Genomic DNA, 12,870 nt, shown 5'->3' with positions numbered 1-12,870 from the left:
AGTCCAGTAAGAACGCAATCCCTTACATCAAAGACGTTAAATAAGGATATAGGCATGGATTTCAATACTGCTACCAATCAGACAATTCTTTCAGACTAAATGCTGCAAAGGATTTGGCTATCCACAAAATAAATATACAAAGATAATTATATTACTGCAGTTAGTAGTTGACATCCAGCCACTTTCACTTCTAGCAAAAAAAATCAGATGTAATTATCAACAAGTTTAAAACCACATAATTTTTTAAAAAAATACATGCTCACATGTAAAATTTACATCTAGGTACAAGAAAAAAAGTTGATTGCTGTTCTAAACAGAAGGGCAAACACAGAAATTGTCACATTAGCATGATATCTGACAAAGTTTTGTAGTGCTAGCTGCATATCAGTATAAAATTAGCATGGATTTCACAACTAACATCTATAAAGATACAGTCACTTTATCATTTAAAATCACACTTTAGCTTAAATCTGAAATTTTAAATATTGCATTTTTGCACAAAATTTTGCAATCATAATCATTTCTGTTAGCACAAATAAATATCAGAAAGAAATAATTCCTTTTCATTTTTGTTATTCCCGGTGATGGTGCATACAAAACCACCTACATAGATTTTAGCCCTTGATGAAGCATCACAAAGAATATGGGCTTAAATACCTCACCTGACTGTCTGGTGGAGCAGAGGCTGAGAAAGCAGATACTTAATTTTTTAACAAAAAGGCAAATAAAGGAGAGAATTCACTTCTGGTACTGTCAGTCTATAAAAGCTGTAATTCAGTCTGTGCTCTGAAAGCACTGAAATAAAAGTATAAGTTTGTGTTACTGTTATTCTATGAATACTGAACTCAGTTTTTACCCAGCCAGTTGTGCTCCTCACCAGACAGCCAGGTTTCCATGGAATGCACTCTTTGCCTGCTGCTAGTCCTGCACATCTCGCTTTTTAAATAAGAAAAGCAACTTGTTCTAGCACCTCTTGAGAAATTCTGGAAAGTAGGGCCTGCTCCGAAAGCACTGAATAGGTGCCTGACTGAAAACAGCATGCGAAGAGCAAAAGGATTTCCAGGCTGCCTCCACAGCCTCTCCCTCCAGCTCAGACTGGGAATCAGCTCTCATAAGCTGCAAGCGGTGCTGGCTCATGGACACAAAGACTTTGCTCAGTCAGACACAGGAGCTTGCTTTTACTTTGAATGTCTCTTGGCTAAGCAAACATAAATTCCTGTGTAAGGTTCACAGATACTTTAATTTCTCTGTGACAGGTGCTTTGGAGGAAATGTTAAACAGGTTGTGGTATCTCTCCTTGACTTCCCCTTATCATGGCAAACTGTAGCTTTAAGCAAGTGTAAGCAGTAAAATGCCATAGAACTCTGTAATTTCACATCAAGCTCTACAAAGGAAAGGTTTGCACAAAATGTATGTCACAGCTACAGAATTTTATTTATGCGATTTATTGCTAGGTACTAATTTGAGAATACCTTGGTATCCTTCTCTCTGACTCTTGAACCCTAGCCAATTTTGCTTGCTTGGCTGACACGTGACTTAATTTGTCATTTTACTTATTCCTTATTATTTTAAAAGGAGTCAGGACATCCCTCTTCCAGTCCTATGGGGGTTCAGACATCTGCACACAAACAGACCCCACTGCATGCGCCTGCCTGGTGGCCCGTGCTGCTCAGATAGACAACCTGGCAAGCTGGGAAATGCAGAGGATTTGGGAAAGATTGCAACATGGCCTGCATGTGATCTGCTGCTCCACACAAAGCTCTGCCAGCTTCTGGAACTTTGTCACACCTACACTGCTGGTTAAAACCTCCTTGCTGTTGGTCTCTTCTATGCCCTGCCATCACTCTGGCAAGCTGGAAATGATGCCATGATGATTTTTTGCCTTTTCTTTTATACCCCTCTTATACCTTTTTACAACTTCTGTATTCTTAGTGCTTTTTGCCTACATTCTTGGACTTGTTTGTTCAGTTAGGAGACTAAGCACTTTAGAAGCTTTGTAGGTAGGGGTTAGTATGCCCCAGAGCCCAAGGTCCTCTCCAGAACACATTCTGTAAACCAAGATAGAACCATCCAGGGGAAGGTTTCCTGGGGAGGAGGGGGCTCATTCAAGCCTCTCATTGGAGAATTTTTGATAGATATGCTAATTAGTAAAACCTATAATGTTATACCAGATCTTTTGAGAGTGAGCATTGCAGTGTGCATTTCAGTGCATTCGACTTTAACGTAGTGCACCTAAGGATCCTTAAAATAAATACCAAGGCAAAATCCCTTTTTCCCTTCTAACCATGTTTGACTCTTGATTTTAAGACCAGGAAAAGGCATCAGAAAGTGCCTGTGGAACTCTGCAAAGGTAAAACAGGAGTTAAAGCAAGGATGCAGACAGAGCAGGATACAGATTGTTTACAAAATCACAGACTCACAGAGCAGGTAAAGTCGTAAGGGACCACAGTGGATCATCTGGTCCAACCTCCCTGCTCAAGCAGGGTCGTCCCAGAGCACATGGCACAGGACTGAGTCCAGATGGTTCTTAAATATGTCCAGCAAGGGAGACTCCACAACCTCTCTGGGCAATCTGTTTGCTTCCTCCTTACCGTAGTGCCCAATAGAGTCCTTTGAATGCAGCAGACATGGGTTCAGGGTTCACGGTTTTAACATTCAAATCTGAGGCCTGTCAGGGTATTTTTAGCTCTCTTTAAGTTTGCAAATAGAGCTGAATGTTAGTGAAAATGGTTTGAATTGGCTATGTAGGCAAAAGAATACTGGATAGGAAAGCCTTACAATGCTGTAGAGGCTACCTCTTTCACCCACACTGGACAGGTTCGTGACTTTTGGGGATGGTGCTGTGCAGGGCCAGGAGTGGGACTCGATGATCCTTGTGGGTCCCTTCCAACTCAACCTATTCTGTGCTTCTGTGAATTAGGCTTTTTACAGGTTTTAAATGTCATGTACAAAAGCTGTGCAAAATGTTTGTGACAAACAGGAATACACAGGCACTTTCCTGAGCTTCTGCTGCACAGAAGTGAAAAAATATACTTCTAGCAAGAGCAAGAGCTGTTCTAGAGCAATGCTAAAGCAATACATGTTATTTTGTCTGCAGCTATATCAGGGAGACTACAGCCCCAGGCTGCTTATCATGGGCCTGTGTGGGAAGAGCAGGGAAGGGGCTATGCTGGCAAGTGAAAAGCCATGATAACTTCTCTTCTGACGCTTTATGACCAAAAGTATTCTAATAGATAAACCTTGAGACAAAAAAATTTTAAAATGTCATTTTTATCTGAATTTTCCTTTTTTCCCCAGACGTTATTGATATTAAAGCTCTAAATCCCCTCTAGAGCTCTTAGACACAACTGGTATTGAACCAAGATAAAAGGAGCTGGTAAACACCTGTTGCGTATTCTTCAATACCTGTCAAGTTCCAGCAGGATTCAGTAATAGCTGAGACTTACATTTAAAGTGATACATCTGTAAACCTGACTGCTGAAAAATATAAGATATTTTAAATGCTTCCTACTGACTTTTTAATTTGTTTGTTCCCTGCTGCAAATTCATTGAATGGTCTTCCTATTTCACGCTGCTCAAGGTAAAAATAAACCAAAGAAAGGAAAGATTTTGTGCCCTTTGCCATCAGATACCTGTTTATTGATTGCTATGATGGCTGCAATGAGATTTGCACTGATGTGGGAGGAGGGAGTTACTGGCCAGTAATTACTGCTATCAGCAGCAGTTTTGGCTGTTGGACAGGTCCTCCAGGTACTGGCCAGTGCAGCCACACATTAGAGCAGCTCCTCTCCTTCTCTCTCACCTCCACTGGGAGTATCATCCACTGCCCTGCTCTAAGCCCATGGATACGTCCTGGCAAGCCTTGCTCATTCTGCGATCACAGACCACTCTTCTGCCAGTTAATGGGAAGAAGGATTTAGGTATTCTACTGAAGCCACCTCACCTGCCTAAAGTTAGGTTGTGTTAATTACTTCATTCAGTTATCCTCAATAGTACACTCTTTTCACTCCCCAACACGCTGCATTTTCTTGTAGGGCAGAGGCAGGTATGTAAACATTTATGGCAGCTTCTGCAATTCTGTGAGCAGAAATGTCTGTACAATTCATACAAGTTGGTGGGAACAGAGCATCCAAACGTCTTATACGGCTGCGTACTCAGAACAAGGTGGGCCTCAGGCCTGAAAATGAGGAGAGAAGAAGCAAACTGAGAAAAAACTATTTTACACTCATCCCATCTGCAAAAGCAAATGAAAACTAAGCGTCTTTGTATTTTTAAGATCTAAAATGTATGGGTTTACGAACAGCATTTAGGTAGCATTTTGTGAAAAAAGCATCATGAAAACAGTAATGCGCATCATCAAGAGAACTGGGTCAAAGAAGTGTGCTACACATGGGGATGCTTGCAGGTAGGACAGAAATGCAGGGTGCTTTCAGCAGTCTCAGAATCAGAGCACCAGTGTGTGAGAGAGCCTCTCCTTAGCGCCAGCTGTGTGGTGGCACCAGGCTGGTTAACCCCCAGCTGGAGTCAGGGGGAAGGCATAAGAAAATGACCCATTGCCCTCCCTGCAGCCAGCCAGAGCATGCCCAGAGGAATCACTGAGCTGAGACACCAACATCACCCTCCTGCCAGATGTGTACGTGAGACACCATGCCTGAGCGCCACTTTCTGATGCTCCACTAGAGCCCTCTGTTTCTCAGAAGGTAAGGCTTAATCTAATTGTTTCTCCCCATCCTTCCCCATGCTTCAGATCCTCCAAGTCCCATCATGCTTGGCACAAGGCACTTTGAAAACATTCCTTTCCAGAGCCAGGCAGTTGTCCCTCCCTGCCATGCCCTGTTTGGTGCATGGCCTGTCACTCTCAGCCTCTCCTGGCCCTCTGGGGTGCTGCCCCGGCTGAAAACTACCCCAGCACAGCCCCATGCCCAGCAACATGCTCTGGTTCTGGAGGGCTCCACAGCAGACACTGAAATGTATTAACTATTACCTTGGATGACAAACATGTATCACCAATGGACAATTTTGCAGAGGACAGGTAGGTATTGCTAATATCTTCTAGCTCAGTGCTGAAGTGATCGGAATCCTTGATGACGTTATAATTTAGGGCCATGCTGTAACTGGCAGGTTTCTTCTCCTGTTTCTGCTGGTAGTTGCAGAGTTTCCTGAAGGCTGCTCTGAATTTCTGGGACATGAGATTATAAATTACAGGATTGATGGCACTATTTAAATAAATACAGATTCTGCAAAATAGCAGGAACCAGTTTTCTTGGAAGGGTCTGGAGAGAAAGGAATTGACCACAACCAGGGTGCGGTAGGGCATCCATAGGAATGCAAATAGGATCACAACCACAGCCAGCATCTTGGTAACCTGAGGGAACACAGCAGGAGACAGAAGAGGGGCAGAAGGTTAATACTCCCCTTGGAATGGACAGGTGCATTCTTACACCTCTAGGGCCAAACCAAAACTATGGACAGATTCTTCAGTAGGAATTTCTGACAAATATTTGATTCAGAAAGGTTTTCTACAGCAGGAAGTACAAAATACCTTGGCTCCAAATTTGTCCTAGTTTTTGTTAAATTACTCTTTCCAGATGATACCCCAGTAAGCTGTCCTTAGACTTTTTCACTTCTCATGCTGGAAGGGGGTGTTGATTCAAATGGGAAAGAGAGGATCTAAAATAATTTTTTTAGAACCGCATAAGATCTCTTCCTTTAGATTAGTACAGCCTGAGAGTAATTGAACATGAAGCCTTTTTAGCTTATCTGGTTTAACAGTCAGCCTAAAACAATTTCCCAAAGCTGAAAATAAGGCAAAAAAGAGAACAATTAGATTAATTACTATTCCTCAAATCCTCAATGTTTAATTAGATATTCATTATGTGATGTTTACTCTGAAAAGTCAAACAAAGTTTACAGAGCCAGGAAAAAAAGGATTATCAGCAAAACTTGATTCTTATAAGAACTTTACTCTGTTGTGTAATTTTGTTTTGAAAAAAGAAAATAACAACCTTTGGGAATACCCAGGATAGCTGAAATGAAGTGAATAAAAAATAATAAAAAAATTATTGACACCAACTTTGAAAAGAGTCTTTCTTTTGTAAATAATTTAATTCTAGTGTAGACAGTATTCAATAGTCTCTATATTAAAGAAAGTTTGAAAGATGGTAATAAACAAAGTAGAAAGTACAGAGAAATGTGACGTGGGATGATATGGTGGCACAGCCTCATGGAAGACAAGAGATGACTTGGTTAACTGTGTGAAATGGAAAGCATTGGCACATATTTTGGTGAGCTACAACTGCTTCTTTTGATCATAGATTGATAAGAGTTTCAAGAGGTGATAACTCCACTAAGGTCACTCACAAACACATGCTAGTTTTAGAAGTGGGTTTTAGTTTGAAGTTATGAAAGAGTATATCATTCTCATGTCTTCAGATAAGCTCATTATGTAGAAACCTGCCATTGCATTGCCTAATGAATGTATTTTCTCCTATCTATCTAGAAAGACACGCTTTTAAGCCAATTGTTGATTTTGTTATAGGTATTATAATAAAGAATGTGATGAAGATCAAAGTTATTCTGCAAATTGATGTATCTTTATCTATTTATCTGTCTTTAAATGTACCTATTCAAAGGCTGCAATTTTATTGCATAATTCTCCTCCCCTCACCCTTGCTTTTGATTTCTCTACAGCTCTGTTCAGTAGAAGTAAAAAATAAGACTGAGAAATACTACCTCCTTTTTTGTCACTAGACTGATACATTTCATGATGACTTCTAGACTGTCTTTTTATAATTTTTTGTGCACAGTCATTGTAATAAAGCAAAATACAAATGTGAATGTTCCAGGTAACTCAAAGGATGATCTCTCCTTATCTCCAAACCACTCCTAAAAGGGCCATTTCTGTGAACATGGTGGCACGGAGAGAGTTGACCCACTCTGACTCAGGAAGACTCAGGACTCCTCACCTCTGCCTCTGATCCCTCCAGTTCAGCTCCAGCCTGTGCCTCCAAACTGAGCAAATCCATTCAGTGGAGAACAATCACTCACTGTAGAAAATAATCCACATTTAAAGAGAGAAAGCTACCAGTTGTGGAGCCTGGATGAACAGTGGGACAGAGCCAAACCAACAGATGTATTCCATCAGCTCAGGCATTCAGTGCATAATAGCCTACACAGGCACCAGAACAGTTTGCTACCGGAAGCTCAGCAAGGCACTCTTTTATGGTATGTACCATTCACTGGAAATTTCCATTTCTTCTGAGCGTGTCTTTCAGGAAAAATTGCTCAGAGGATCATTTGCAGTGTTGCAGCTATCAGCTTGAACCTGGACTAGAAGTCAATTATTCTTTCTGTCCGGGAGGGGTGGTAATTCAGAGTCACACAATTAACTCTGTACAGCAATGGAAAAAAGACTGTTACTCCTCAAGTGACTGTATCCCATATACCTCAAACATATAGATATATAAAATATATTATATATATGTATATATATATACATATTATTGTATATATATGTATATATATACATATATACATAATATATATTATATATACATATACATATATATATACATATATATGTATATATATACCCATACATATATACACATATATATACACAATATAGATATAATATATATATAAAATACATATGTATGTACGTATGTAGTGTGCAAATTATTAGCTGAATTTGTGTATATTGGCATCTGGATGAGCATTTTCCGTCTATGACAAGCTTCTACTGCTGAAAACTAAGCACTCTGTAGAGCTGGTTTTTATTTTGCTCAGGGCAATGAACCAAGGCATATGCTGCCACAGAGTCTACATTCAGTGCAAGAGAAGAGGCAGAACCTGTGGATGTCACCTCTTTGATGGCATCTCGTGGTGGTTCAGTCAGTGCAGGACAATGAGGAGAATTCACTATAATTTTAAACTGTCAGCAGTACATATCCTTCCAAAGCTGCCAAAAATAACAAATCTCTCACAAGATCTCTATTGCCAGGCGGAAATTTGGTTTCCTGATCCATCTGACCAGGTGTGGTTGTGTCACCCCACTGCAGGCTGAGGCACCACTCAGGGCTTCTGACACAAATTCACCTGAATTTGCTTTATAGGTGAACCTAGCATCTAAACACATGACTGAGGCCAAAGCTGCTTTCTTATCTACACCAAAAGGCTTTATTGCTGCACATAAATAGTATAGAGGAAAGTTTGGTCCTCTTTAAGTAAAATGCCATATCCTTTTTCAAATCACTTCATATGAAACAGAACTAAATATAACTTGGGAGGAGGCTAGTTATTTGACATCAGTGGAGTGCTAAGAGGACAAATTTTAAAAGAACATGCTTTTTATTACCTGTAAGCATATACCAAAGCTCTTTGAAAGCAGCAGCACTACATCCTCAATTCACTGCTTGGGTGAAGGCAAGCATACACTGATTGCTCTTTTCTGGTGCATGTGCATTGTATGTCCTATGCTCAGGGTACAAATTATTCTTAGTTAGGGAGGTTGAAAACATAATAAAAAGACTTTGAGCAATTTCAGCTTAGTCCAAATTTCAAGTGTAGTTTGAATAACAAAGTGCTTGAGATTGAATATGGTCCTGGCTGCATATAAATATTCTTCAAGCCCTATCTTTTTATTTCTGAGGATGTTCTAAAAAATATTTAAAATATATTTTACGGAACAGTGTCCCAGTATTTTAATTCTGAACTAGTATTCTCCTTTTCCTTTCTTCTCCAAAAGCTTGTCATTCTAGCGACATGTTCTTAAACATTTTCATTATCCTGGTACAAACAGTGTAGTATTTGCTTCCTTCCCCTTTGAATACTAATCTTTCTTACACTGATAGGTAAAAGCAATAGTCACTCTGGTGTTTTAAAGCTACGTAATAACGTCTTTCTTCTTGTGCCTGGTGGTGTTCATTGCAAGTCCATGATTTCATAATCAAAAAGAAGTTGTGCAATGAGGAGGAGGATTAAATAAATAGAACGATTAAGGCCTTGATATATTAACACCACAAGTGAAGCCAGGTGATAAGATTGAGGATTTCATGTAAGCCATGCAAAACTTATCTTGCACTGCAAGCTAGAATCTGTGCTTGCTCTGCTGTCAGAGAACAGACGGATTTCTCTGGTGAGCAGGTCATCACAGACTGCACCACTGTCTGAGAGGACTTTCTCTAGAGGGAAATCTACCTGTTACAACTGACCATGATGGCCATTATGACCTTAGATTATTTGATTGGACTGATCAACTAACTTTGTGAGATACACATACTGTTAAGTGAGCTGGATTCCATCTCAAGTATAAACCAACATGTTTGCTATGTAATGCTGCATTTATTTTTGTCAATCCCCTTGATACCTGAGAAAAGTAGGAATTCCTTTTGGGAAAGTATGAAACCTCCATGCACATATGTAATTCAGTATTCATATTATGAATGGACAAGAAAAAGTTCTGGGATCTGTGGGCTGCAGGACCCACACTGAAACAGAGGAAAAGGGTGAGAAGGAAGGAGTGACAAGAGACCAACCTCTGCAACCCGACTGCAACACTCTCTGGCCTCATGCTGCTGGTTGTCACAGGGAAGGGACTGAGTGTAACTTGTGGCTATAGCAACGGGCAATAAATTGGCAATATTAATTTTCCCCAAGTCGAGTCTGCACTGCCCATGACAATAACTGATAGTTTGTCTGCCTGTCCTTATCTTGGATCATGAAGAATAAGAGTACTTCCCATTTTCTCCCCCATTCTCAGCAGGAACCAACCCCCCTAGAGAAACATGCATAAATTTAATTTTATAGAAATGTTCTTGGATAAATATGAGAACTTCTACAGAAGTAGGAAGTGTACACCACATTTTCAGTCACTTTTTCTACAGATCACATGCTGGGTATTGTACACTACTCAATCCCTGTAACGTAAACACAGTTCTGAGAGGACACACAGACAGCTTCACATTTCAGCAGCACTCACTCTCAGACCAGACTGTATTGTCAGCTATAGATGTCCTTGTCAGTGTGGCAAGAAATTTTCCCTTCTGTGTCTTACTAACTGTTGAGAGTCTAGATTTTTTTGCATATGTACTTGTTTTTTCTCATTTTACACCACTGCCTATCTTTTGCATGCTGCTATTATACAAAAAAATATTACTAATGATGCCCCCCTAATCTTGCTTTGCTTCCTGTGTTGTACTATATGCAAATTCTAGCTTTACTTATAATGACGCCACTTTAATCCATCAGGTTACTTAGACTTTTAGGGAAAGTCTTGCTGTCTTTACAAGAAATAAAAGATATCACACTCTAATCACTTTTTGGTTTTATAATATAACAGTGTCCATATTAATCAGTGTTCAATGGACAAGATTTTTCTGTTTTTCACGATACTAAGCACATGTAATCAAGCATAGAGTGATATTAAGAACTTGAAGAGCAGATTATCTTCTTCTACTAATTAATGGACAAAGAAAAACAACCTTAAACATTTCCTATCTGACTATTAACTATAATTTGCAACATACTTAAATATAACCTAGTCCATGTATTTCTGTTGTGTGTTTCCAAGCAGAGCTCTAGTGCTCTCTGAGGGCTCGGTGCTCTAGAAGGCAGCTCAGTTAACTTCTGAGGTCCATGCCATCTCTGTAATAAGAGAACATGGTCCCTCCCATAAACAGTAGCAATTGACATGAGATAAGAATATAAAGAACACAAAGAATATCCCCAGAGCCAGCTGCAAAGGATGCGCCCTGTGTTTCCTGTCACTGCACTGGCTGTGCTGCCTGCTGCATGCTGTGTGGTTTACTGCAAATAGCAATTAATCCACTAACTCTATTCTACTGGTATTATTACACACAGCAGCATACATATTCAACAATACAAGAAGAAGCTAGTCAAACTTGTGCCTCAGTTTTGAGCCATCAATACATAAAAATATTTTACAAGAGACAGAGTAATAAAGATATTTAGCATTTACAAAGCAATTTATGCACAGACTTCCTTAAACAGACTTTTCACAGGAGAGTTAGAGACAGGAAAATTTACAACTTGACTGCATTTGCTGAGTGACAGTGCCGTAGCTGGGACTCAACCTCAAGTCTCCCAAATTCCCAGGCTACTTCCTTCTCTTCAGATCTCAAAAGTAAGTCAAGAGTCACTTTTTATATTTGGTGAGATTACTAATAGGCTGTAAAATAAAGAAACTATAGTTAAAAATGTTTCATTCATAATTGATACTTCCTAATTGCATTTTGATAGAGGAAAGAAAATATTGTTTCTTTTAATGGTCCTTGCAGTGTGTAATAATGTATAGTCAAGAAAAAAAATACATATTTATATGTGTATATGTGTATCACAGAATTTAAAATTGACTACTTAGAAAAAAGGAAGAATTTGTTTTACCTCTTTCCACAGCTTCAGACAAGTGAGCTTTGGAACAAGTAGTTTAGAATTCAGAAAGCCATTTCAAATAGTTGTTCCTACCTGCTTTCGAGAAGCAATAGTGCTATTGAAACTCCTGTTAGTCATCTTGGAATTCACAGGCTTGTTTTGGTGAGCCATAACATTCCTCCAGGTCTTAGAGTTTTCTTTTGAATCTGAAGGAATGGGGTTCAGAAACAGTATTCTAGCAATCAGGCCATAGAGGACAGTTGCCAATACCATTGGCACAACATAAAATATACCAAAGTCCATCATGTAAATAGGAGAGTAATAACTCCTGGACACCTTGTAGCCACAGGACACAACAGTAGTCTCTTTGTAGGCTACTGTATTAAGGTCTAGCAAGAAAAACCAGAGCATACAGTATATGGAGGTGAAAGCCCAAACAAAAATAATGATCTTTTTGGCTCTTGAAAAAGTGCATAGGAATTGAGCTTTGATTGGGTGGCAGATGGCTATGTACCTCTCAATGGTGAAGGCAGCAATGGAAAAAGAAGATGCATTGATTCCCAGGTACTGGAGATAAGTGATGCAGAGACACCCAATGTAGCCATACACCCAGGATCCATACAGGCTTTCTGTGATGTTGGGTAGTCCTGCAGCCACAAGCACCATGAGATCTGCCACGGCCAGACTCACCAGATAGCAGTTAGTGGGAGTTCTCATGTGCTTGGTTCTGAGGACCACCAAAACCACCATGATGTTGCCCATGATGCCCAGCCCGCAGATGAGGAGGACCAAGAGGATGGTAACCACTTGGTATTCAGCTGTAATGAGCTCCTGGCTTGATAGTGGCAGCCCAGTCTGGTTCTGCTCATCTCCTGTGCCATTCTCCATCTTCATCAGGCCACTACTGCTTCTGCCCAGCACTCGACCTCAGCACCTGCTCCCCATGGTCCCCTGCAAAAGGGTCAGTGGAGCTGAGCGTGGGTGAGCTGCAGCCCCAGAGCACGTTCTCCATGTACTCACAGTCCCATTCCTGTACCGTCCTCCACTTCCCCTAAAGCAGCACCTGGACTTTCAGTCCTTGTAAATTCAACTGTCAGACGGGCTAATCCCTCTAAGATCCCAGCTCACTTGCACAGGCTAAAAGGCTGTTCTCTCGCAGCTGGTTTGAGGCATTCATGAAAGCCCAGCCTGTGGAGGCGGGAGTTTCCTGCCTGCGGCGGTGGGAAGGGCAGAGTTCTCCTGCAGCGCCGGCTGCTGAGCACCGCCCGGGCTGAGCCCATCCCGTCCGGCAGCTTCCAGCCGCGCCGCGGGCCAGGAGGAGCCACAGCGCTCCGAGGGTGGATACAGAGCGGGGGGCGAAAGGAGAGGGATTTGTGAAGTTTTCCTGCTTCACGCTGCTCTCGCTCTCTGCTCTCAGACAGCTATCATGACAGTATTGATCATATTGACCCACGCTGGCAAACAAAGGAGAGATGACTG

The 12,870-nt window shown here is 40.8% G+C and overlaps 1 protein-coding gene across 1 annotated transcript; it reads right to left on the bottom strand.

Annotated features, from left to right (window-relative positions):
- Positions 1-2,252: 2,252 nt before the first annotated feature.
- Positions 2,253-12,651, bottom strand: TRHR (thyrotropin releasing hormone receptor). The gene is made up of 3 exons (XM_042036415.1): positions 11,485-12,651; positions 4,985-5,365; positions 2,253-4,177 (listed from the first exon to the last, which is right to left on the bottom strand). Exons 1-3 carry the CDS (start codon positions 12,283-12,285, stop codon positions 4,172-4,174), a joined length of 1,188 nt encoding a protein of 395 aa, XP_041892349.1. The 5' UTR covers positions 12,286-12,651; the 3' UTR covers positions 2,253-4,171.
- Between the last annotated feature and the right edge of the window lie 219 nt (positions 12,652-12,870).

The sequence above is a fragment of the Corvus kubaryi genome, unplaced genomic scaffold, assembly GCF_017639235.1.
Source record: "Corvus kubaryi isolate FWS band 111438036 unplaced genomic scaffold, C.kubaryi_AGA036_p1.0 37385, whole genome shotgun sequence".
Lineage (NCBI taxonomy): Eukaryota > Metazoa > Chordata > Aves > Passeriformes > Corvidae > Corvus > Corvus kubaryi.
The sequence above is the reverse complement of the archived record's forward strand: the minus strand, read 5'-3'. Positions and strand labels throughout refer to the sequence as shown.

Bases quoted from the DNA above. Each gene is read 5' to 3' on its own strand.
- TRHR (XM_042036415.1), bottom strand. From the start codon at position 12,285: ATGAAGATGGAGAATGGCACAGGAGATGAGCAGAACCAGACTGGGCTG. The intron at 5,366-11,484 runs GTAGGAACAACT...GTGTTCCCTCAG, and splicing joins CTATTGCTTCTCGAAAGCAG to GTTACCAAGATGCTGGCTGT.